This window comes from Dasypus novemcinctus, chromosome 2 (assembly GCF_030445035.2).
Source record: "Dasypus novemcinctus isolate mDasNov1 chromosome 2, mDasNov1.1.hap2, whole genome shotgun sequence".
NCBI lineage: Eukaryota > Metazoa > Chordata > Mammalia > Cingulata > Dasypodidae > Dasypus > Dasypus novemcinctus.
In genome coordinates, this window is record NC_080674.1 from 133,564,800 (window position 1) to 133,591,925 (window position 27,126).

General features: G+C 45.1%; 1 protein-coding gene across 1 annotated transcript in view; it reads right to left on the reverse strand.

Moving 5' to 3' along the window:
* Positions 1-19,980: 19,980 nt before the first annotated feature.
* MARCHF3 (membrane associated ring-CH-type finger 3) overlaps positions 19,981-27,126 on the reverse strand; it is a 154,116-nt gene continuing 146,970 nt past the window's right edge. Inside the window, exon 5 of the mRNA XM_004448155.5 lies at positions 19,981-20,252. Within this exon, the coding sequence (XP_004448212.1) occupies positions 20,094-20,252 (159 nt within the window). The 3' untranslated portion in view covers positions 19,981-20,093. The remainder of the gene's footprint in view (positions 20,253-27,126) is intronic.

Here is a 27,126-nt window from a genome sequence, read left to right on the forward strand (position 1 = left end):
CAGTCCCTGAAGCTGTGACTTAGGAGCAGGAAAGGGATTTAGCTTTCCACACTCCAAGTTCTTGCTCAATTTTTTTGTACTCCTTCCACTCTACTGCATTCTAAGCTCTCAGATAAGACATAAAACCACAGCCCAAGTGATTACCCTTTCCCCAGTTGTCTGTGTTTCAGGAGGATCCACTTTCCCCATCATCAGAGGTAATTATATGTCCTCATTTAAAAGTTTCCTTGGGGGAATAGTCACCATTCAGTCAACTAAACAGGAGGACCCAAAGAGTAGTTGAAGGCACCTTGGGCCTCAGTGAAATAACTTGTTACTCATACATCTGTGAGCTATTGAAAATGACACAGGGTGGACAAGTACATCCCAGTTATTCTGGTGGGAGGAGAGGCTGTGAATAACAAATTATTGGGGCTGGTGATTCAGTGCTGATTAGAAAGGAGGATAAAAAATATTGTGTAATGATAAACCACTATTAAAAATACGCCAAGTGTAGTCATGGGTTATGTCAAAATAGGTACTTTCTCACAATGAGGAACTTTTTCCATAGATGGGTTACAAACAAACAATAAATACCTGCATTGTTTTTGCTTTTGAACCAGCTCTGTGAATGAAAAACCCTTGATAAAAGCAGCAGTTGCTGTCACTTATGGTGTGATCTTGATAAAAGGTGGTATCCCTGAATCTCAGTTTTCTTATCAGTACCTTGAGAACAAAAGTCCCATTACACAGAGTTGATGGGAGAATTAGATCATATAAAAAGACATACCAATATTATATAGGAAGTCCTCAATAAACAAATAGGGATTAAAAAGTACCAACTAGTTCAAAATTTTTGATTAGGAGAATTAAGGTGGGAAGTAAGGTAAGACTTTCGTTTTGAAATGACACAATTATAATTACTGTTGGTTAATGGAGACAGTGTTGGTCAGAGTTAACATTGAGTAGTTAAAGCCATTGAAAGTATTGGAAGCACCACATTTTGCTAATTTCATGAGTAAATATTAATTCATCGAACATTTACTAAGCACTTACTAAGTGCTTTTTTGTGTTCTAGGCACTGAGGATACTATGTTTAGTAAAAGGAAGTATTGTCTTGGCCTTGATGGAGTTTATAGTGCAGTGTGAGAGATGGGCTTCAATCAAATCCCACAGATACATAAAACTACAACCGTGCTGGATGTTAGGAAAGGAAGGCAGGGCAGTTGGTTTCTTATGGGAAATGGCCATTAGGAAAAATTCATCTGTTAAGAGACTAGTTTCAAAGATGACACTTCTCAACTTGAAGGAGCCCAGAGAACTGATGAACAAACCCTGGTCATGCCAAGGGCGAGTGACACTGGCACAGATGGCTCCTCATGCAGCCTGGGCCCTGGCAGGAAGGAGGTGAGGTGAAGATTAGGCTAAGGTTGTTTGGCTTCCCTCTGGGATTATTTGAGTTTATTAAAAACTGTGGCCACTACCTGTCAGCATTAGCTAAAGGATGCACAGCAGGTGGTCTTCAGCTCTGACCCTGTAAGTATCAGTCCAGGCTTCAGCCAGGGCTCCTGTGTGCAGATGGGGACAGGATGGTGGGGAAGTGGGGGCTGGAGTGACCCGATCACAGGAGGAGCCTGGGCCCTGGGGGTCCTGGAAGGGAGAGTCACAGGTACCCCACTCGGCCCAGGCCTGGTGGAGTGCTGCTGCAGAGGGAGCCTGCTGAGCTCCTCAAGTACTGGAGCCAGCCAACTGGGAAGAATCCAGAGTCCCTGTGAGTTTTTCTAAACGGACTGCCTTGCTGTAGCCAATGGAATTTAGGCTGGGCCCTGGAAGTGCCTGGGTAATTTGAAGCTTTGGGAGCCCAAAGCCACCCAAAGACAGACTTGGTGTGTCACCCACCAAGAGAGACCCATACTTGAGAGAGAATCACAACCAACCCTCATTTCCTCCCTACACCTAATTGTAGACAAATGTAAAAAAGCAATGCTATATATGGGGACCTCATTTTTTGAATGTAATATTTAAAAAAATAAAACCAAAAAAAAAAAAAAAGCTATGCTAAGTTTGATGAATAGCAAGACATTTAAAAAATTTTTTAAAAAACACTTCTTTTTGAGAACTGGATCTTATACAAGGGAGAGTGACTATTTCCCAGTTACAAGTTTTGGAAGTGCACTTGGAGTTTTTCATTTTAGACAAATGGCAGAACCCCCTCCCCACCCCCCACTTCCCTAAATGGTCTCCATTGTACTTATTTGTTCCAAATCATTTTTCAATGCTATGATTTCATTCCCTCCCCTTTGCTTTAAACATTTAGTCATGAAGTTCATCTCTGTGTGGAGGTACAATGTCCATGTTGGATACCTCTCCATTTCTGATAGAAAAGGAGACATTTGTATATGCTATTAATACTTGGGACAGGTTATTCACATGGAGTGCCTTTGCCTCTTTGTTTAAAACGAAAGATGACTGATTGAGAGGTGCCCATGTGCTCAGGGCGCTATGAGAAATAGAGAGGATTTCTGGAATGTGTTTGGCAATCACTTCTGAGTTTTCCATTGAGATCAAATACTGAGAAATCTTTTGGCTCGTGCCAGTTGGCCACCCTCTTTTAGCACTTCCTCTGCGCACAAGGGTGTATGTGATGCTCCCTGAATCGGAGCTATCCTCCCACTGTTGGGAAGTCACACCTGTGCCCTGTACAAGCACTGGATACTGACCCTCTGGACTTGATCCAAGAGACTGAGATGACAGAACCTCACTTGTCCTTGGTGACAGATGTAAGTTTATTTCAGATTTTCCTTTTAAAGAAATAATAATTCAAGCCTTTAACTGGGGAAGGAGATTTAAATGTTAATAGGCAGAGCCTCTGGCATACCAAAGGAATATGTGATTCATCCAGAGTCCACCTTCCTGTCTCTTCCCCACCCAGATTGCTAGAAGAAAAAACTTAGGAGTTTGGGGCAGCTCTTTCCCAAAATGAATGATTGAAGATTGGGAAACCCTGAATTATGAAATGAAAGAAGGCAATCGGGGTGCTTTTGTCATCTTTGGCACATGGATTTTACCCTAAGCTATAGTAATTAGATCAGGCTCTAAATGGGGTACCACAGGGTGCCTTGCTGTTCTTAAGCAATTTGATTTTTGTGTGTTCTCAACAGACTGGGTCAGCAATGATCGACCTGATGGGAATGACTTTAGATGGTTATAATTGGGCAACAAGTTAATGCTTCCTGATAACTGTCTCTGGGGGCAATGAGGAAGCTGACAGGCTTGCAGAAGGCTGTTGTTGAAAGAGTTCATCCAGTTCCAAGAAGAGATGGGAGGAGCAGGAAATGTGAGCATATGTCCTGTGCATTAATTGACTTTTATCATTTGGTAAATTGTGCCCACGTGGGGGCTTGTGACCACTGTTAAGTTCAGGGGAGCTACCAGGAGGTTGTACAGACCGATGTATCCCCTTCTCCCCTAATCCCCTGACCCCAGAGGGACATACAGCCACTACTTTCCTGAATTCTCCCTACTGCCATCTGTTGATTCTAACATGCTGCCTCATTTTACCTTGTCAGGTGACGCTTTCCAGCTACTTCTTCCTTGAGTGTTGCTGAACTTAGCCACATGGAGCTTTCGTTAGGCTTGTGGGAGGGGGGAGAGAGGGAATGAAGGGTTTTCAAAGCATATTGTATAGGTTTCCTATATTAACCTTGTGATACACAAAGGGAACACTGATAAGCTAATGAGAAACATCCCTCTCACCACTGAACCCCAGCTCACTGCTTCCTGAACAGTCTGTGCATGTGCAAGCGTGCCCACACACTTTAACTTGGAATTGGGGCTACAGAGATTCTTGTTGACATTTACTCTTTCTTTGTTTCTAGAGTGTAATGGGTGCCTCATTTCTCTAGGAAGACTATCTGATCGGTGACAATCTCATTGGTACCCTTTAATTTCAGCAGGATGTGAGGTATTTAATCATTAGCTCTGAGGCTTGTCAGCCTTCTTTTTTTGACTGAAGGCATCATTCTTGACACTGAGCCCAAGGCCTCTTCTGATCACTCTCCTTCCACCTCTCAGCAATTGCTACATAGCCAGTCCACTGTCCATGATTGTGCTGCCATGTGTAGTTTACTCCAGTGCGGCAGACATCAAAATATTTCAGCTTAGTATTCATAACGTCTCTAAGTAAAATAACTCACTTTGAATCCAGAGTCTCTGATTCAAAGCCATCCTCTTTCCTGCGTTGACGTGGATCCTCAAGCTCCTAATTCCCTAGCTTCAACCTGCTGCACTTGGCAGCTCATTGTGCGGACAGGTGAGTTCTTGATAGAGCACCTATCAGAAGCTGAGCCCAACTCTTTTTCCCTTCATTTGAAAACAAACAACTCTTTTTACAATGGAAAGTGTAGTAATTAGCCAAAGGGTTGCCGATGCAAAGTACCAGAAATCTGTTGGCTTTTATAAAGGGTACTTATCTGGGGTAAGAGCTTAGAGTTACAAGGCCCTAAAGAGTCCAACTCAAGGCTGCTTTCCCACCAAAGCCAGTTACCACATGTCAAAGCAAGATGGTGGGTGATCTCTGCCTGCTCTCCTTCCTTCTTCCTCTTAAGACTCTGTGGACCCAAATGTAGGCTGGCATAGGGCACATTCTTCCCAGGGCTTTAGCTGTTCGAACCTTTTATCTGTCACATGGCAGGACCAAAATGACCAAGTTCTCTTCTCTTCTGTGTCTCTTCTTGGGTGTCCGTTTATATCAGCCCACCAAGGAGGTGGGACTCAACCAGAGTCATACCCCACTGACATGGTTGAATCAAAGCTCTAATCTTAACATAATTTAACCAAAGATATCTCAGCTGAATCTAATATGATCAAAGGGTATCACACCTGGAGGAATAGATTAGTTTACAAACATACTCTCTCTTTTGAGGATTCATAAATAGTCCCAAATGGCCAAAGAGAGTTTTAAGCATATATAAAAGTGGAAATTAGTATAATGAACCCCTGTGCCCATCACCCAGCTTCAACAATACCCACCTGTCATTACTCTTGTTTCCTCCATACCCCCACCCTTGGCCCTGCCATCCATGGGATTATTTTAAAGCAAATGCCAGATGTTACATAATTATTTCATAAATCCTTCAAAATATATCTAAATACTAGGACTTTTAAAAAAATTAACATAGCATTATAGTGGGCTGAATGGTGGCTCCAAAAAAGATATATCCATGTCCTAATTTCTAGAACCTGTGACTATTACCTTCTATGGCAAATATGTGATTAGGTCACGGATCATGAAAGTCAAAGCTTATCCTCAGTTATCTAGGTGGTCCCTAAATGCAGTCACATGTTACTTGAAGAGACAGGGAGGAGGAGTTTAGATAGGCACAGAGGAGGGAGCAGGGAGAGATTTGAAAATGCTGGCCTTGGAGATGGAAGTGATGCAGGCACACCAAGGAATGCCGGCAGCTACCAGGAGCTGGAAGAGGATGGGCTCTCTAGAGCCTCTGGAGGGAGTACAGCCCTGCCAACACCTTCATGGGGACTTCTGGCCTTCACAACTGCAAGGCTGTATGTTTGTTTTGATTCACCAACTTTGTGGTGCTTCTGTTTCAGCAGCCCTAAGAATACAAACATAACCATGATTCTGTTACAGACGTAAAATAAAATAGTCCCTTAATAGAATCAAATATCTAGTGTTCACATTTCCCTGGTCTCACTGTTCTTCTGTGGGTTTTTTTGTTTTTTGGGTTTTTTTAAAAGATTTATTTATTTTTTATTTCTCTCCCCTTATATGCCCCCTGCCCTGTTGTCTGTTCTCTGTGTCCATTCACTGTGTGTGTTCTTCTGTGTCTGCTTGCATTCTTGTCAGTGCCACCAGGAATCTGTGTCTCTTTTTGTTGCATCATCTTGCTGTGTCAGCTCTCCGTGTATGCGGCGCCACTCCTGGGCATGTGGTGCTTTTTTCGCATGGGGCAGCTCTCCTTGCAGGGTGCACTCCTTGCATGTGGGACTCCCCTATGTGGGGGACACCCCTGCATGGCAGGGCACTCCTTGCACACATCAACACTGTACGTGGGCCAGCTCATCACATGGGTCAGGAGGCCCTGGGTTTGAACCCTGGACCTCCCATATGGTAGGCAGATGCTCTATCAGTTGAGCCAAATCCACTTCCCATTTTGTGTTTTTTTAAAAAATATTTTGTTTGTTTCAACCAGGATCCAGATAAGGCCCACACATTGCATTTGTTGATACATCTTTCCAGTCTTTTAATGAAAGGCTGGAAACAGCCCCAAACATCAATAGTGCTGCTGCTGAGAAACTCTGCTATGGTGTCTTTATCCCTCTATTTTTTATAAAACGATAGTTAAATAGCAGTGCTTGATCAGATTCAGATTCACTTTCGGGTGAGAATCTCTCCTGCTGTTACTGAGCACACACGTCAGGTTTTCTCCTTTTTGGGATGTTGGATTGATCTAGGACTAGGTATCATGCATCTGACCCTCCCATTATAAAGCTTCCCTATCAGCTAATGATTTTAGCATCTGTTAATGATCATTACCATTATGTAGATCAATTATATCATTAAGACTATCATTATTTTTACATTTGTTAGGTGTAATTCTTCTCTAAAGAACTTTGCTTCATCAGTTATACCCTGCACACAGATACTTTTTAAAAAGTAATTATCAGAATAATGATTTGGTTCTTCAGCGTGCTCCAAAGGTGTCCAGTGAGGTTTTTTTTAAGTATCATTATACTCTCATGAATTTTAACATATATGATGTGTCACCATGTATTGCAGCCATTATTCTTTTTGAGGCTCATATTGATTGATCACAGGCTAGTGAGATCCTCTTAAAGGCATAGCCTGTGTCCTTTCAACAGGATCACGGTAGTTTTCCTTGCTTTCTGGTAGGAAATGGTGTTCCAGATTAGTCCTCTACATTTCTATCCCTGACATTTCTTCAAGACCTGGTTCTTTTGAATAGGAAAATGGTATTCAGAGACCACAGTCAGGTACGTCTGGTGTTTGGAGACTTGCCTGTATATACAGCAATTAACCTGTAAGAGATATAAACAGAGGGACCCCAGCCTTGCACCAGGGATGCCAACTGCCCCTGCATTTTGCACCAGATACATTAAAAAATTAATCCTACCCATATCTCTTCAAAAAGGATGCACATTTGAAAGTACCTTAGCCTTTGCAGACCTTGGCTGAGATCTCTAGTTCTCCTCTGGGATGAAGCAGATTTATTAAAAAATGTTAAGCTTCTCTTCTCCTCATCCTACCAGCTTTCAAAGCTTCTGAGGGAGGAAGTTCAGACCTCCGATTTACAAGGATTCTACAGAGCTCCCAAGGTTGTTTTTTGTGAGGCCAGCAGGGGCCACACCACCCCTTCCAGAAAGGCACCGGCCTTTGGGGAATTTCTCACACAGCTGCCCTCCTGCGTGACTATTTCCAGGGTGCTGAGGCTGGTTTTCCCGGCCTGTCCAGGAGGCCCTAAGCTGCTGAGAGCTGTAGAGGGTAAGCCTGAGCGGGCAGGGCGCTTACCCACGTGGGCTTCATGACAGGGCCAGGCTGCCCAGTGCCCCCCTGGCTTACGGAATTACAGGTATCAGGCATGGCTGGCCCTGCATTGACTAGGGAGGGACAGTGAAAAGGGAGGTAAATGAGGGAGTAAACCCAGTGACATTTTTGAGCTTTTTAAGAGTATATGTGTTAGCAAAGTTTATTGCAAAGTACCCAAAAGGCCTGTCTGGGCTTCCAGTTTAAAGGGCAGGAAGACATAGCTGCAGTTATTGTGGTAAAACTTAGGCACCTTACCCATCTTTGGTGATGTCCTCCTCTGGATAGGGAGGCCTTTCACCAGGGACCTGCAGAAGCCCTGTCTGGTCTGTGACAGGTTTTTTTAGTGATCATCATGGCAGTTCCCAGACATTTTTCCTCACAAATCTCAAGATTGACTTTTTTAAAAATCTTGACTTTAGCAGCTTGAGCTTTATCTGAGAGCAGTTCACCTGTACTGTGAAGGGGAGGGGAGTGCCAAGGAGAGTGTGTGGTTAATTGTTTCTGGATGTAGGACAGATCCACATGTGCAGGTACCTCCTTGCCAGGCATTTCATTACCCTTTGCCAACAGAGTCCCCAAGAGCCAAAGTACTAGATGAGGTTACCTATAATTATGGAACAAGAAGGGGCTTAGCAGACATCAGTGTGATCATTTTTAGCAGTGTAACCCTTTTCTTTACAATGAAAGCTAGCTTAGATTTCCGTCGTATGGAGCGGAGGTACAGTGACGAGATGCAGTTGAGACACCAGAGCCAAGGCTATGGGCTTCCCCAGGCTATGTCCACACATCTATTCCAGAAACCCCAGAAAGCCTGTTTGAGAAGTGTTCATGGCAGAAGAAATGGCAAACTTATACTGACCTTGGTTCTCTCCTGCATTCAACCCTAGAAGTCCTGAAGAAGTGAATGATAGGTGGATCTGTTAAAAGAATATGAAAACCAAGGACTCCTTGGTGCTGTAGAGGGTGTGGCTGGAGGAAGGTGGGATGCTACACCTGAGGGACAGGTATTTGTGTGGGGGGTGCTGTTGTCTCCTTTGCTTTCTCCCATACCCTGCTTCTGGGTAGATCAGCACCTGTTGCATCAAATCAGAGAAAACAGCAGTGCCAGCCCAGTGCCCCCAGGTCCGAGGGGTAACAGTAGTGTTGTGTTGCCTTCCATCCATACTTGGGTAAGGTGCACATCACATAGGTGCAGACAGATCCAGCCACGGAGAGTTTCTCCTTCCTCCAGCCATCCACACTTCAAAGGCAAGCTAATCGCAATCCAGTGAGTTGGGAGCTAGAAAACAGTGACCAGGAGAGAGGGGCAGGGTCCATTGCTAAGTGCAGCTAACAGAGAGTGGTTGAGCCCAAATGGCAATACCAGATCTCCTCCTCTGTGTACCTCTTAGATCCTATCCACCTGCTTTAAAAAAATATTTTATCTATTTATTCCCACCTTCTTCGTTGTTTGAGCTTGCTCTCTGAACTCTGTGTACGTTCACTGTGTGTTTTCTGTGTCTGCTCATCCTCTTTTTTCTAAAAAAAAAATATTTATGTATTTATTTCTCTCCCCCTGCCGCCCCAGTTGTCTGCTCTCTGTGTCCATTTGCTGTGTGTTCTTCTGTGACTGCTTCTATCCTTATCAGCGGCACCGGGAATCTGTGTTTCTTTTTGTTGCGTTATCTTGCTGCATCAACTCTGTGTGTGCGGCACCATTCTTGGGCAGGCTGCACTTTCTTTTTTTTTTTTTTTTAAGATTTATTTATTTTATTTAATTTCCCCCCCTCCCCTCGTTGTCTGTTCTTGGTGTCTATTTGCTGTGTCTTGTTTCTTTGTCCGCTTCTGTTGTCGTCAGCGGCACGGGAAGTGTGGGCGGCGCCATTCCTGGGCAGGCTGCACTTTCTTTTCACGCTGGGCGGCTTTTCCTCACGGGCGCACTCCTTGCGCATGGGGCTCCCCCACGTGGGGGACACCCTTGCGTGGCACGGCACTCCTTGCGCGCATCAGCACTGCGCATGGCCAGCTCCACACGGGTCAAGGAGGCCCGGGGTTTGAACCGTGGACCTCCCATATGGTAGACGGACGCCCTAACCACTGGGCCAAAGTCCGTTTCCCCAGACTGCACTTTCTTTCACACTGGACGGCTCTCCTTACGGGGCACACTTCTTGCACGTGGGACTCTCCTACACGGGGACACGCCTGCGTGGCACGCCACTCCTTGTGCGCATCAGCACTGCGCGTGGATCAGCTCCACATGGGTTGAGGAGGCCCAGGGTTTGAACCGTAGACCTCCCGTGTGGTAGGCGGACGCCCTATCCGTTGGGCCAAGTCTGCTTTCCTGCTCATCCTCTCTTTACGAGGCACCAGGAACTGAAACTGGGACCTCCCATGTGGGAGAGAGGTGCTCAATTGCTCAAGTCACCCCCACTCCCTGCTTTGTTGTGTCTTTTATTGTGTTTCCTCTTTGTGTCTCCTTGTTGTGTCGGCTCACCATGCCAGCCCATTGCGCCCGTTCACTGTCTTGCTCGTCCTCTCCAGGAGATACTGGGAACTGAATTCAGGATCTTCCATGTGGTAGGCGGATGCCCAACTGCTTGAGCCACATTTGCTTCCCATATCCTCTCTACCTTGAGGACACTTCAAGATATAGTCAAAACTCCCAGTAGTAGTAAGTTAAATGTAAGTAGAATAAACTCAGCAATTGAAAGACAGATATTTCAGATTAAATTAAAAAACAATATTTAGCAGTATGTTGCCTACAAGAGACACATTTAAATAGCAGTGTTTACTATTAATATCAGAAAAAGAATATTTTAAAACATTAAAATGGACAAACAGAATATTGGGCATTATATTTTGGTGAGAGGAACAAAGATATCAGAAAGATATAATGATAATGATAAGTCTATCAACAAAGCCCCAAATATATAAATCAGCTACTAACAGGACAAAAAGGAGAAAAAGATGAATCAACAATTGTAATCAGAAGATTTTATATGACCCTCTCAGAAATTGATAGATCAATCATGAAAAAAAGCAAGATTTTAAACCATGCAATTCTAAGCTAGAGCTTATTTATTTATTTATGGATCTATGTATATATATATTTGCAAAATTTCAACTATGTGTTAAGCCATGAACTATGCCATAATAAATTTCAAACAATCAACATCATAGAGATTATAGTTCTTTGATGATAATGTAATAATAATAGAAATACAAAAGAATAGAACTTTAACTCCTGGTCTTTTTTTTTTTTTTTGGAAGCTGGAAGCTAAAATACTCATTTACTAAATAATGCTTGAGTTAAAGAAGGAATAATAGAGAAGTGTAAAATTACATAGAACTAAAATTTAAACAAAATTTTCAAAACTGTGGGAGATAAAGTAGTACTTCAAGGAAAATTTATAGCTTTAAATCATCTGAAAACAAAAACAGTGGAAACAAGAGTGAATTAAGTTAAAAACCCAAGAAGGAAAGAAGTAATCAAGATGAGTCTAAAATTAACAGAATAGAGGACAAAAGAGGGAGAGAGAAAGAAATGATTAAGAAAATTTTAAACTTATTCTTAGAAAAGATCAATGAGATACACCATTGATACAGACTGGCTAGACAAAAGAATAGATGAGAGGACAGAAATAAAACATAAATGAAGAGGGAAGTGAGGACAGACTGAAAGAAGGTGGGAAGCATCCAGTGGGAGGCCTTTTCCACAGGGGCCCCAGGGCTGGACTGCGAGGAGGACCCCACAGAGGGGTGGCCATGGGGGATGTCAGAGCCCATGGGCGGTGGAAGGGTCCACACGGGAGGGGATGGCTGTGGAGACAGGAGATCAGTTTCATGCAGGGGGATTAATCACTGTTTGGAAAGGGAGATATAAATATGGAAATGGGAAAAATGAGAACGAACTCTGTGGTATTGGACTAGAATCAGTGATATCAGTGCAAACACTTAGCTTTCAAAATAGCTAGCTAGATAGAAAACAATATTAAGTAGGATTTATATGGATATGAAAGAATGGTTCAAAGTTAGTGTATCTTACCATATTGGAGTAAAGTGCAAAGTCACACAAGTTTCTTGACAGATGCAGAAAAAAGGCATACTAAAGTTCAACACCTATGTAAAATAATATTTTAAAAACCTCAGAGCCGTAGAAATAGAAGGAAAATTAACTCATTAAAATTACATAATAAAAAGGTACAGCAAATACCATAAAGGCAGAGACACTTTGGACACATCCTCTTTAAGACTGGGAAACTAACAAATACACCTGCTAGCATGGCTGCTACGGAAGAGTCCTGGAGGTGCTGGCTGATGCACTAAGACAGGAAAGAGCAGGCTTGGAGGGAATAAACAAACTGAATCAACAATTTGAACTAGTACAAAGTCAGCAAAGGTGCTAGTACAGGATAGTGTTCCTCAACACCAGCACGAGCCAACTAAAAAAGAAAACATTGACAATAGCAACAACAACTATAAATTATTTAGGTTAAGCTAACAAAGAAGGTATAAGAATTTTATTGATAAAGATTAAAACTCAGAAGAGCACCCGAATAAACTGGTCACTATGAGCATCATATGGGATTGCTTAAAATTGTAAAGACATCAATTCTTATGAAAAATTCATCACGACCTTTTAAATGACTTAACAGAGCTATAGTAAAGTTAACAAAAAACAATAAAGAGCTTGTCTACAGGGAAGCGGACTTGGTCCAGTGGTTAGGGCGCCCGTCTACCACATGGGAGGTCCGCGGCTCAAACCCGGGGACTCCTGACCCATGTGGAGCTGGCCCATGCGCAGTGCTGATGCGTGCAAGGGCCCTGCCACGCAGGGGTGTCCCCTGCGTAGGGGAGCCCCACATGCAAGGAGTGCACCTGTAAGGAGAGCCGCCCTGCATGAAAGAAAGTGCAGCCTGCCCAGGAATTGTGCCACGCACACAGAGAGCTGACACAGCAAGATGACGCAACAAAAAGAAACACAGATTCTCGGTGCCGCTGATAAGGATAGAAGCGGTCACAGAAGAACACACAGCGAATGGAAACAGAGAGCAGACAACTGGGGGAACAGAAGGGGGAGAGAAATAAATAAAAAAATAAATCTTTAAAAAAAAAAAGAGCTTGTCTACAAAAAACTAAGTCAATTTTGAGAAGAGAAGACCAAAGTTGGCGGGGGTTTGGGGAGGAGTTTCTCATTCCAGTAGATACTGAGACACAACTAAAGTCTCAGTAAGAACAGTGAGGTAATGCTGGAACAGACTAGTAGACTAAACCCCTAAGATGAGTACTCAGAAACAGACCCATGTTCATATGGAACTGGACAGATGATGCAGGTGATACCACAAACGTGGTGGCTGGTGATGGGAAAATCACCTGTCAGAGGGAGACAACGTTGGAACCCTACCAAATGCCACATACAAAGTGAACTCCAGAGTGAGGTAACAAGCATGCTACCATCGTTGGGCAGGCCCAGCACGTTGAGATGAGGCCTCGTCTCCTGCTGGGTGAGTGCTTGGCGCGGGTAGATTGTCGCCCCCCCTGCTACTCTTGCCCGTAACGGCTGCCTCCTCTATCTCCACCCAGCATCCGGTCTCCATAGGGGCCGCCCTAGGGTAATCGGCCTGCCCCTCCCGCGCCTCACCAGAACCCAACCCACAACTTCCCCTTATCTTCTGCCCCAGCCCCCTTATACCCCCCGCCAGAATGATAACCTCACCTCTGCCCCTTCACCTAGCAACAGCCTCCAACAACCAATCGGAGGTCGCCTTCAGCTTAAGCCAATCCGCACCCCACACATCGCCCCTTACCCTCGTACCTCACCCCCAACCGTCCCCCAGCCAATTAGCGGCCTCCCCTCACATACATTGCCTTAATTGCCTTAATTGGCTCAGCCTTGCTACCGCCAGCGCCCTAGCCTATATAAACGCTTGTCTTCCTCAATAAAGCAGACGCGTTGCCACCACTCTCCGTCTCCGCAGCATTCTTCGCGCCGCTGTGCGTCCGCCCTTGACACCGCCCGCTGTCCGCCGTGCGCCCTCACCAGAGAGCGTAAAGATCTGAGGATGAAAAATGAAACTATAAAGCTAAAAGAAAATGGGGGAGAATATCTTTGTGATCTTGGAATAAGAAAGGACTGCATACATTTAAATAAGACCCCCAGAGTAAAAACCACATGCAAAAATTGGATTTGACTGTAGGATTTCTGTTCACCAAAGAATACCATAGACAGAGTTAAGAGAGAGTTGAAGGAGTAAGATTTTGCAGTGTATCAAACTGACTAGGGAAACTAAAGGAAAAAAAAAAATAGAGAATCTAAAAGGGAAAATGGGCAAGGGAAATCTCCTTGACTTAGAAGTATAAGAAAAATGCTCAAACTCACTAGCAAATGTACATTGGAATTAGATATATAAACAATAAAACATGGGTTTATACCATCAGATTGGCTAAAATGACAAATAAATAATAGCTAGAGTTGGAAAGGCTGTAGAGGAATAAGAAACCTCAACTCTAACTGATGGTTGTCCAAAGTTCTAGTGTCCTTCTGAAGATCGATACAAAAAGTTAAATTTGTCTTCTTCCTATAACCCACATTCTCATTGAGGATACTAATCCAGAGAAACTCTACAACAGGCCCCTAAGGAGGCGCGTATGAGGATGTCCATTCCAGCATGCTGGTGGGGTTGGGGAGTTGGAAGTAACATTAAGGGAATGGAAAAATAAAATGGAATCCTATTCAGCCGTCACAAGCAATGAACTAGATACACAAGTGACAACATGGATAAATTTTAAAAACAGTCTCAAGTGAAAAAAGCAAAAGCATGAGATTTATAGCATAATATCTTTTATGTAAATTAAGACATGCTCACAGAAAACATGTTTTGCAAAGATATATACATATTCAGTTTATATAGCAAACATATTAGGGTATGTGTCTAATGGGGGAAGGAGATGAGAGCGGGGATTAGGGATGAAGAGAAAATACCAAGCTACAAGCTGAGCTGCCACGTAGCACAGTAGTTAAGAGCATGGTCTCCCCCTGGGCTTGAATCCCAGCCGCCCCTTACTAGCTCTCCTACCTTTGACACGTAACATAACTGCTCTGGTTAAGTTCCCCCAACTGCATAAAGGTCTGGTAGTTTCCTTCCAAAGATAGCCCCAAACAGTTCATCCTCTCCCTGAAAGCATGTGCAGCTCCTGCATCAAGACACCTGTGACTGCTTTGACCAAGAGAATATGGGAGGACGTGACCTGCCGGGACTTCCAAGTCCAGGTGCTAAGCAGGCCGATGCTTTCTCTGTCTTGGAGCACTGAGATGCAACAGGGGAGGCCCTTGATGCTAAGAAGCCATGAGAAGGGACATGACACATGGAAGAGAGCCTCTGTCATCTGACCGCAATTACATGAGACATTCAAGTGTGACCGAGAGGCACCCTGCAGCTGAGCCTCAACCCATGGAATACTGACATAAAATACAATGGTTGGGCTCATTTGTTACACAGCAGTAGATAACTGAAATGAGCTTGATAATAGTACAGACCTCGTAAGGTTGTTACGAGGATTAAACAAGGTAATTTTCAAAGTGCTGAACAATGGGAAGTGCCTTGCAATATGTATGTATTTGCCAAATTAAATAGAACAGGGACCTACGTGGACTGATGGTAGAAGAAACTGTCATGATGTCTGATTAACTCATTCTCTAGGACACAGTATGATTGCGTTAATCATACTCCATGCCATAGCTAACTCAATTCTTTTCACCTGATGTGCACAATAAAACAATATAAGGCCTCTCAGAGAGTCCATATATTCATTTCCTTGATGAGGAAACTCTGGCCCAGTTAGGTAGAATGTGTCCCAAAATGAAGCAAGACCCTCCAAACTGTCACTCCTTGACTTTGTTGTCTTTGTGCACAGACTTTAGAGCCTCCAAGAAAACACTAGATACATGACCTCAGTGACTCATGAGTCCCTCATTTTCAGATCACAGACCACTGATGGACTGTATTTGTTTTCCTCTGCAGCACTAGATCTAGAACTACAAAATTTTAAAAATCTGTAGTGAATTTTCAATTAGTCGCAGGCTCTGTTAACAGGAAATGAAAGGATAACTGAAATATACACATACTTCAAATATCTCACCCAAGTCAATAATTTCAATCCCAGAAGGATCTCTCAGTTCTTTGTACTCCCAAGCACAGAGCTCAATAAATATCTGTTGATTATTTAAAATACTCCCTCTTCTTTTTAAAAAAAAGTTTTTGTTTTTCTGATTTTTGTTCTTTTTTCTTTATTTTCTTTTTCTTTAACACTTTTTTTTTGTTTTATTTTTCCCCTCCTTTCGAAAATGATTTGAAGCAATTTGTTTACAGTCCTTTAAGAAATTGCCAAAATTGCCAGTAGCAACCCAAGCTGGGCAAAATAACCCAGTTGTTAGCAACAGCGAGAGAAAGGAAAGGCAGGGCCCTTACCGTTCATTCCTGAACTGCCGGCGCCAACTCCTCCACATCCTTTATCTTGTTCACATCTTACAAGGATCCAAGAGGTCGTTTTCATCCCCATTTCCCAGAGGCGAAAACAGATTTAGATGGGCGGGTCCCCTTATCTATAACCCACAGCTATTGCATCCAGAGCTGGGATCCACAGCCAAGGGGGCTGACTCCATAGTTGATGCTCTTTCCGCTCAATCGCATTTGGAAGCAAAGAGCCAGAATCACCCCCAGCACCACTAAAACAGCGAGGGAAAGGCAGTATGTCCCAATGCCAACTCCTACACACCGAGACATTTGTGAAGCCAAGGAAGGTAGGTTATGTAGTACAATAGCTTGTCTATTTCTGCAGAACTGATGCATTGTGGAGAGGGTGTGCAGTTGCCAGGAGGGCAAAGGCCTCGCAACTCCAGCTTCGCAGCACCAGGGTTCAGGCATTCAGCCTGCCAGTCAGCAAGTCCTCCGTGTGCTGGGTCAGGAAGGACGGTGCCAAGCCAGGTCCTTCATGGGCCAGACTTCTTAGGCTCAAATAATCCTGAACTCTGTCCCCACCCCCTGGCCCCCTTCCATCCACTTAGGGCTTGCGAATCAAAGCTCTACGTTTCTCATGTAGTGCCAGGCCTACAAGCCATGCGTGTATGATCTTCAGGCAGCTTCTAGAACACCGGACAGAAGAGGAAGGGAAGCAGTTACTGGTTTCAAGGAGTCTTTCTTTCTCAGATTCTTTCGGCCTTGAGACCTCCTGGTGCTGGGTGGAGCGTCAGGGAAGCCGGGACTGCCCTGGAGCCCCGGCTAGAGGTCAGTGCCAAGCGGGCAACAGAGAGGCCCCGGGAGGACGTGGCGGTGCGGCTGGCTGCACGCAGAGGCGCAGAGGTGCTGGGCCGGCTGGGTGCTGTTTCACTTCCATTTTTCTCCTTTGGTGTCCCCATGCCCCAGATGCCTTACCTTCACTGAAAAGGAAAAGACTGTGGCTATATCCCAGCAAAGTGATAATCCACGGCAGGGCCCAGACACTCGGGGCAGAGGAAGGGAGACCAGGACAACTACGGACAAATAAAAGTAACTTCCAAATCATGCCATTTATTTTTCCTTAATTTGATTTTACAGCTCAACTGAGCTCCTGCTCAGTTCTCTGAGGAGCTGTAGAATTAGTGTGAATGCTTTCTGTGTTCTGTCCTTCCCCCAAATCAGAACACACACGCACACACTGCGGGATAGGCAAGAGCACACTGGGTTGATGTTAGTGTTAATTTTGCCTCTAGCTTCACCATGGCACACATTTGCCTCCACATAATATCCTCAAGAGAAGTGGTTGGAAAATTACAGCAAGGAGAGGGGCAAGAGGATTGTGCAGGAATTCCCCAGGAAAGGCGCCAGGGAACCCTGGTGAACCACCAGGATCTTTTACCTGTCCCTGTCCCTCATTCCTACCCCCTCTTCATTCCTGATTTTTTAAAAGGAAAGAGGCAAAGAAAGGCACAAAACTTAGCAGGCCTGCTGCCAACCCACACGGACCTTCTTCCGGGCAATGCAGCCCTTTCCGTGGAGCATGGCTTGGTGAACAGGAGCAAAGGCTGCCTTGCAACCCCCACCTGCTCCCTTTCTGGGTGCCCTTGTGCGTATGCTTCAGTCCCCTAGACTCTCCTACCTTAACAACCTCAGGGGCAAAAGACCAAGAGGGAATGAAGTAGCCTCCGGCAACTTTTAGAGTCCCAGATGGCCCCTGGTGCTGACTGAGATCAGAGTCTTACAAGGAGGTCCCAAGCTGGTGGCCAGGGAAGGGAGGCACTGAGGCTATTCTGAGCTGCCAAGGGCAACCCGCCCACCACCCCACATGCAACCTACTTCCTGCGTCTTGGACTCTGCTTTATTTTCCAGGGTGAAGATGCAAATATAGGAAAGAGGCTTGGCCCAGCACTAAAGTGCCAGCCCTTCCCAGCTCCAGAGCCTGGATGCTACCTGGGTCCTGCTGGCCTTTGCTATGTAGCATCATGTATCTCACCTCCTGAGCCTCAGAAGCAGGAATTCTTGGCAGCCAACCTCAAGAGGAAATGACTCAGGGAACCCTCCACTTTCTCACTTCATGGAAGAAGCAGGGAGGAGAAAGGGGATGGTCCTTTCCTGAATATTTGTGCCTTTCATTCGAGAGGTATCACTGTCAATGTGAACACTCAGAGACCAAGGTTGGATGGATGTCCTTTAACAAGTATATTACAACTCACAAGCCACCAAGTTGGACTCTTTGCTCTGGAAATTTAATGTGTGACAGCTGCGTGCAGCCAGTGGTGTCCGGCATTTTAAAAAGGTCAATTAAGAAACGGTTGATGGTGGTACAGCTAATGACAGCCCAGAGGGGAGAGCAGGGCTGAGTAAACAGAAGGGCTGAGACGTATATTACTGGAATTGAAGTGTCGAAACGAAGCGTGGTGGGCAGGAAATCTATTGTCACAAGCCATAAAGCACATCTGAGTTTTGCAGCATGGAGCGGTCCAGCTGTTTCCCTCCCCAGGCTGCGCGGGAGCAGCCTGCAAACGCGGGGCTCCGCTGACAAAGGGAACACCTGCATCGGCTCGATCAATCTGCAGACAAAAACGGTTACCCGCCTGGCTGCCCTTTCTTCTCTCCCAATTGGGAAGCGCAGGCAAGATGCTGGAGTGATACTCAAAATGCGGGTCCCGTTCTAGAAATCCGTATTTTAGGCATCCCCCTAAGCGGTGCCCCGCCCTCTGCTCTCCTCCGTGGGCAGACAGCCGGAAGCCTGAGCGCCGCCCCAAACGTGTGGCTTTCCTCAGAGACACCACTCCTTGGTTTAAGTGGACACTCAGAGGCAGGGTGCTGATCTGACCCTTTACACAGCGGCTGACAAAAGAGGGACAGGAAGCCCTCAGAAAAAGTCTATTTCAGCCTGTGATGGAATTGGCTCATGGTTGGGAGAGGCACTGTGTGGGGTCCTTTTTTTTTTTTGAAAATCAGAGGGGCCTTAGACTAAGTGCATGGCTGCTAGGACAGGCTTTTTTGCCATATCTACCTGTCAAGCCAGCAATTCAATAGAGCACTGGGAATGCTAATTTATATGCAAAACAGGTCCAGGGTTCCTAGAAACGTCTAATGATTCTCCAGTTCATTACAAATGAAGACATGAACTAAATGCAGTGGGAGTAAGAACACCAACCTTTTTGGTTTTCCTTTTCTTTTTTTAAAGCTACTTTGGGAAACTTTGCAGGTCTTACGATTAAAAAAAAGAGTATTGCAATCAGTGGAGTTTGTTTTTCACACACTGTATATTTATTATTAGAAAATAGCTTCTATCAGCTGTCAGTACCAAACAAGTTGAAAAGGAGCGTGCTTCTCACCATAATTTTCCCCCCTCCTAAATGGTATTTAAATAAACAGCTCACCGTGGGGAGAATTGCCACACCTTTGTTTCTTTAAAAACTGAATAATTAAATGAAGTTTAGTACAAAACATCCTTCAAATATGACTTGAACATATTTCAAGTCAAACACCTGCAGTTGTTATGCTGTCGCCTTGAGTAAAAGACATAAAAGGGATGAAAAAAAAAGAAAGACCACTCAAGCTATCAAATTTCCCCAAAGAATATACAGTAGAAACCAGGAACCAAATGAACGAACCCAAACAAAACCCATCCAAACCAAGAAACCAGTTTTTACGTTGGCTTTTCAATTTTGATAATCATCTAAGTTTTATATATATATATATATATATATATATATATATTTGAAATAGTAATAAAAAAAAGGAAGAATTGCATCCTTAGCAGAACAACCTTCCTCATATGTTTAAGAGGTGTTCAGAAAATTCCATATAGTATCTGCTAAATAAACATGTTTGGCAGCTTAGCAAATATCATATGATTGCAGCATCCATGATTTGAAGTAAAACAGCATTTGCTTTTCTTCTGGCAGAGTTCGTTGCTTGGGGCAATGTGCTAACATGACTCTGGATGTTCAATGTTCTTAGACCCACAGGCTTAAGGAAGGGTTGAGGTGGCTCAGTACATGGCCCCAGTGCAGAAACTTCCAAACCCCAAACAACTAATCAGCCAACCAATCACGCAAACATCAAACAATTGTCTCCTTTGAGTTCCTCTTGACCGAATGGAGGCCCAGCAAAGACTGCTGGTTAGAAGGTATGTTGACTGACTTTGGAATGAGGAGAATCACCCTCTGATTGGTCCGACGCCACTCATTGTACAATCGACAGTGGTACCTAAATGACACCTGTGGGTGGGAGAGGAAAAAAAGGAAAGTTTCAGGTATGCAGAAGTTGATTATCAATCCAAGAAACAAATAAGTCATCTGAACAGCTGGCAGCAGCACAGTGGGGCAAGAACCATGGTGAAACTGCTCTAGTAAGAGGCAGAGTTCTGGGAGATTCAGACAGCAACCAAAGGGCCCCTATGTGTGTCTAGGGACAAAGCTCGTATGGGTCCCTTCCTCCTCAAGTTGCATAATATCAGGATAAAAATAGGAAAATGGGTTCTTTCTACGTTTGGATTTATTTTCAGGCTAGTGGTGTTCCAGGTCTCAGAATATCAGCTGCAAAAGAAGGAGACTGGCTGGATGTAGCCTGGCAGAGTGGATAAGCGCCGGCGCTTCAACAGTGGCGTGACTTTGGGCAGGGTGCCTCTCTGGTCCTCAGGCTCCTCTTGGTAAAATGAGAGGGATGCTAGGGCTTTATGTACACGCCTGCAGATTATAGACTGCAGCACACAGAGGACCCAATCCACACGACTGACAGGAAGGGTACCTCTTGCAATGGTACGAAGGGCCCCGGCAGGTGGTCCCTGGTTGCCTCCAGCGCCAGTCCTCTATGGCTGTCAGTGAGGAGGACTTGGCTTGAGCGCCAATTATCCTGATAGGCTGGATCAAGTTCAACTCCCGTGGTGCCCACAGTGCCTTGTGCCCACTGCGTGGCATCCAGCACACTGCACATCACTTGACTTTTTTTTGTATCTCCTCCTACACCCATCGAATCTGGAGAGCAGGGATTGTGTTGTAATCCTCTTCACCCAGCAACTATCACAGTGCCTGGCACTTAGTAGGATGCTCAACAGCATTTGCTGACTGAATGAGTGAGTAAATAAATACTAAACTTGAGCCTTTCTTCTGTAATACATGACAAGATGAGCAGCCAACCCCATGGTCAAATGTGACAACTATGTGCTTGCATCTCGTGTAAATATACTGAACCGAGAAACTTAAAACTGCGATTTGCTTTGGAGAAGGCTGGTATAAAAGACTGATAGACACTGGCCAGGAAAAGAAAGAGCCTTTTGAAGGTGTAGAAAACTGCCTTTAAAATGGGTGTAGGATCTAGGTTGAGTCAATCCAAATGGCTAGGTAAGTGCTGGGAAGGAAGTGCCCTTGTACTTAGGGTGACAAATTATCTAGGTTCTGAGTGTTTGTTTTTTAAGATTTATTTATATATCTCCCCCTGCCCTCCTCCCGCCTTGCTGTTTTTGCTGTCTGTGTTGTCTTCTCATTTTCTCTTCTCTAGGATTCACCGGGATTCAATCCTGGAGACCTCTGATGGGGAGAGAGGTTCCCTGTCAATTGTACCACCTCAGTTTCCGGTTTCTGTTGTGCTTCACCTTGACTTTCCCCTCGTCTCTTCTGAGGCACCATCATCTTGCTGCGTGACTCACTTGCGTGGGCACTCGCATGGGCACTGGCTCACCATGTGGGCACTTGTGTGGGCAGTGGCTGGCCACGCAGGCACGCTTTCTCTTCTTTTTCACCAGGAGGCCCCAGGAATTGAACCAGGTCCTCCCATATGGTAGGCAGAAGCTCTATCACTTGAGCCACATCACTTCCCTTGGGTCTGAGCTTTTTAATCATCTGGGGGAGGATGGGCTGGGTTGACATCAGTACAGGGTCCACAGCGGCCAGAAAGTGGCCTGACCTCATGGTTTCAGCTCCGTGTTTCTGGACGTAGAGGACGTAGAGGACAGCACAGGCATTTGACCAATAAGGGCTTGCTAGTCTTCACGACAGGGCCATGAAATTCAAGGCCACTCGTTCAAATTTCTGAGACTAGAAAGCAAAGCTACAAGGCTGAGTGCCAGAGAGATTTGGCTACGAAAATAGAAGCTTTGAAACCCACACAGATGTGCTTTTCCCCTGCAAACCCCCTAACATGCCCAAGTAGATCCGTTTGTTTTTTGGGTTTTTTTTTTTAAACTTGATTCTCTAATATCTATTCTGTTCTGCTGCTGCTTGGTGCTGCTTATGAATTTAAGAGAGGCATGCTGGAAAGCCTGCTGCTCAGGGCCAAGGGCAGCAAAGAGGCAGAACACAGACAAGTGCTTAATGAAGAGCTCTGGCAATACAAGAAGTCTGGAATCTGGAACTAGTACAGGAAAGCTGAATTTCAAATCGAGAGTCCCTCCACCCACGAGGTTAAAGAGCTGTGCGCACTGGGCACTGGCAAGCAGGCAAGGGGCTGTGGGGAGAACGCAGGTGCCTTCGTCCACCCGGGAAGCAGCCACGGCTCCGGGGCCGGGCACACTGGGCTTGACTCCCTTCCTCCACATAGAGGCTGCGACTTGGGGAGGGTCATTTGCCATCTCTAAGCTTCAGTTTCCTCATTTGTAAAAGTGAATCATGATAGCTGCAGTAATGCCTGCACAGCACCTTTCTCGGTGGCTTGCACACATGTTAAGGTTCTTGGCCAGCTATTGTTCATGTGTTTAATAAGGAAAAAAAGATGACAATTTTGTGACAACCAGATTCTCAGATACTGGGAAACTGGAAAAAAAAAGAGAGAAAGATTGGTCTATTTTCTTTAAGGCCTTGCTACTTGGTGTGGTCTGTGGACCAGCAGCAGCTCTGCCCCACCTGGGAGATCGTTAGAATTTCAGAATTTGGGCCCATCCCAGGCCTACAAATCGGTCTGCCTTTTACTAAGTTCCCCAGGTGATTCACACGCACGTCCAAGCTTGAGAAGCACAGCTGTAAGGCACATAGGGAGGCACCAACCTAGCAGGTCTGGTTCCTTTGCGGGGAAACCCAAAAATCAGTCCACTTGTTTAGCTAAACAAATGAGATCTTAATATGCATTAATGTATTTTAATTGCTGCTAACCACCCACAGTCTGCAGGCAAATTCAATCAGTAAGAAGAAAGCATGACACGAAGATGGCTCCTGAGGAGGGAAAATAAAGGAGCGGGCCCACGACGCAGGAGGGACGGCAGGTCTGCAGTGGCCCCGGGTTGATGCCTGCATCTGCGCGCGCCTGCTCCCTTCTCCAGATGCCTCGAGACTCTTTCCTCCCAGGGAACATAACCGGAAAAAAGGGGGTTTGACTTAGAGAAATAAAGACCCAAGACATAAACCAAGAAGAAGTTATAATAGTAATGTTGGGAACTTCACTGAAATAGTTTTTTTAATTTCTGAGGTTTTGACAGGAGAGGAGGCAGAAAAAGTAGAGGGCCACTATGTTTTTAAAAAATTACGCTTTATGGGATGGGTTTCTTGAAGTTTATTCATCCAAAGGATATTTATTAAGCTCCTACCATGGATGAAGTCTGTAAAAAGAGTTGTGATCGCAAGGCTGACACAAGAAAGATTAGAAAAGTTAGTAACCTCCAGTTCCAATCAGGACTGAAGCTGCTGGGATTTGAAAAATGATCTAATTATGTATTTTTATGTTGTCCCTTCTCACCTAAAATCATGGAGCAACTACAGTTCTGGGGCCAGGGCTTGGGAAAGTTGCCTTCCTGGAGATGGGCCCAGCTCACTTATCTCTGACTGCACCATGAAGAAAAGAGGACGGTGTAGGAGGAAACCAGCCCTGGAGAAACGCGGGGCAGCCGCAGCCTCTCACGGGAACACTCTAGACGGCCAGGGAGGCTGGGGACGAGGCCACCTAGCCCGCAGTGGAGCTGCGGGACAGTGCCCTGCGGGGGGTTTCCACCTTCATACCAAGCATTTAAATGATCAGCCCCTGGGCCTGGGGGTTGGCTTTGAGGAACCGTCTTGTTTCTCCATCGCGTTCAATGATTTAACCCGACTTGCTCTGCTGGGCCTGGTGTATCAGGGACTCGGTGAAGGAAGGGCCTCCTTCCTGCAGCCACGGCACCCCACGTGCCTCGGTTCTCACATCTACCCTGGGCCTGTCCACATGACGCTATGGGTGCTCTGAACGCTCAGTGTGGATTCAGCCCTGACATCTCCCACTCTTTTTGTTTGTCCATGGCCTACAAATCATTTGTGACATGAACAGCCACGATGCTGGGGCACCTTCCCCCTGAGTGCCCAGACCAGAAAGGGCTGTGGCCTTGGCTTCCTGGATCCCCAAGGTGCTTGTGTTTCCAAACAGCAGGCTGTAGAGGCAGTTCGCCTCAAGACGGAGCCCTCGTGGCTGCACGGGGCACTCGGAGGTGCCGGCGTGAGTACTTGACTCTCCACAGCACCCAGCGAGGCCTCCCAGGAACGCTCCTCACAGGAGCCGGGCTTGGACTGACACCGTGTTTGTTTATCTAAGACACTTTCAACAGCATATTCTCCTAAGCCTGACAGCTTGTTTACAATTGGTTTCTGCCGTAGGGCAGTTTCCAAGTGCTGTCAGCTTCTGAATTACGGCTCTTGCCAGGGCTGCTCAGTACAGCATTTATCTGGGAAGGAGTTATTCTATATTCAGAACCTATTGCCGAGCTGACTCTGCAGCATGTTTTTCACACCAGTCAAAGGGTTGAAATGCCTTTCTTTCCCTCCTGCTACTTTGCATTTTATAGAGGTTTGGGGAACAGGGAGGCCACCGGGAGGAAACCAAGCTCTATGCAGCAGACCTCGTGCCAGCACTATGCTAGGTGCTTTGACAGAGAGATGTTCACAGATGTTACGCCACTTAATCCTCACATAACCCACTGACCCAGAGGTTATCCATTATTTCCTCCAGTTTTTGCATAAAAGGGAGGATGATCTGAGAGGTTAAGTACCCTATTTGAAGTTACACAGCTATTAGGATGCTATGTTTTGGGTTCAAACCCAGATCTTGGATCCTAAACTCATGCCCTTTCTACTATGCAGCACTGGCTCTTGGAAATATTTCTTTCTTCTTTTTTTTTTTTCAGTAATCAGATGTTTTTCTTTACTGTATGTATTTCCCTTAGCATAGAAGAGCCCAATACTAAAAGGTGATCATTAAACAAGCTTCACAAAGACAGTATTTTTAAAGTTCGATTACCAAGGCAATATATAGTCCCCAAGTAAAGTTCAAATTCACTTCAACCACCACCATCTCTCTCACAAAAATTAAAAATTAAAAAAATTAATCTATTTTATTTAGTCATGAAGTCCTTGAAATTGCAGTAGGGCTTGATGCCATATTCGTACCACACTCTGCCAGTCATCCAAAGAATATCCCAGCCTTCTTTTTCAACTTCTTTGTCTATAGTGCATCACTGGATCCAGCAGGCAGCTCACCCAATTTCAGTAACGGATTTTGGCCCTCTGTGCATAATAGATGAAAATCCTTATGAAGTATCCAGTCTGTCTTATAGCTGAGAGATTTGAACCTGCTGCAGACGTCACATCTAAATTCTTGAATGGATTTTTATCATCAGTGTCACCTCCTCCTCCTCCTCGTCTCTCCCTCCTGGCCACTGGCGTGGCCCAGCCAGCTGGAAATATTTCTTGAATGAAGTACATTCTCACTCTCCTAAAAAAGGCTTCATCTTCCCACCCAAACCTTTCATTCACTGGGATGGTATATGTGTTTGTGTGTTTCTTTTCTTCCTTTCTTGCCTACTTCTTTTGTTTGTTTCTTTCTTTCTAAGTAAGTGTATGCTTTACAAAGCAGGTTTTTTTTTTTTTTTTTTCAGGTATTGAAAACCAGGGATTGAACCCAGTACCTTGTATGTGGGAAGCTGGTGCTCAACCACTGAGTTACTTTGGCTTCCCTGAGTTGGTTTTTCATTTGCTTTGCTTGTTGTTTGTTTGCTTGTTTTTTTCAGGAGGCACTGGGAACCGAACCCGAGACCTACCATCTGGAAGGCAGGTTCTCAACTGCTTGAGCCACATCTGCAACCAAAGCAGAGTTTTAAAAGGCCCTTGAATTGGTTTTGAAAGCAAAACATTCAGGTCTGCACTTTCATCATCCTGCGTATTAGATACTTTCCTGGCAAATCAGAGGTTAGTAAACCTTTAAAACCGTAGCCAAAACTTAGACTTTATTTTCCAAAGTACTTTCCCATGGACTCTCTCACTTGAATCTATTAATTGCAGGGGGAAGTTGGCAGGCCAGGTGTTACTGTCATCCCCACTTCACAGTGAGGACACTGAGGCACAGATAAGTGAAGTGACTTCCCCAAGGTGGTGCAGTTGACAGGGACGTAGGGCTAGTTTGGCTTTTTAATTTATTTCTAACCGTCTTCTCATCTTAACCACCTTTCAGCTTCTGGATCAGCCTAATGGCCAGATTTACAATGAACCAGGACACACTTTAGAATTCCTGACTCCCACCTTCCCACCCCCATCCCTTAGATGGCTCCCTTGTCTGTTTGCTTGTTGTTTTCGCTAATTGTTTGTACTCATTGCCTGCTCATTGTTTGTTTTTTCTTTTAGGAGGCACCAGGACCTCCCATGTGGGATGCTGGCACTCAATTGCTTGAGCCACCTCTGCTCCCTGCTCATTTGTTTTTGCTTGTCGTCTGCTCATTGTTTTTGCTCGATGTATGCTTGTCTTCTGTCAGAGGCGTGGGGAACAAAGCCTGAGACCCCCCGTGTGGGAGGTGGGTGCTCATCTGCTTGAGCCACATCTGCTCCCCCAAGCTGGACTTTTAAAGGAGGCAATAATAGTTTTGCTTGAGGCGTTATTGGCCTGGATACATAATGTCTAAATTAATCAAAGGAATCAGATAAAGTTCCTTGCCTTTGAACCACTCCCTACTAACCAAGGCTTGAGTCACGTTCCTCTTACTGAGATGTGCCTCCCTTACTGTCTGAACACTCTAACCTGAGAGGAGGTACAGAGCTAGAAGAACCACATGCCGAGTAAGAGGGAAATGAACAGGGGCTTGTGTTCAGGGGAGTAGGAATGGTGGCTGATGGGTCAGAGGAGGTTGCAGGGAGAGTATGAGAGATGGAAGAA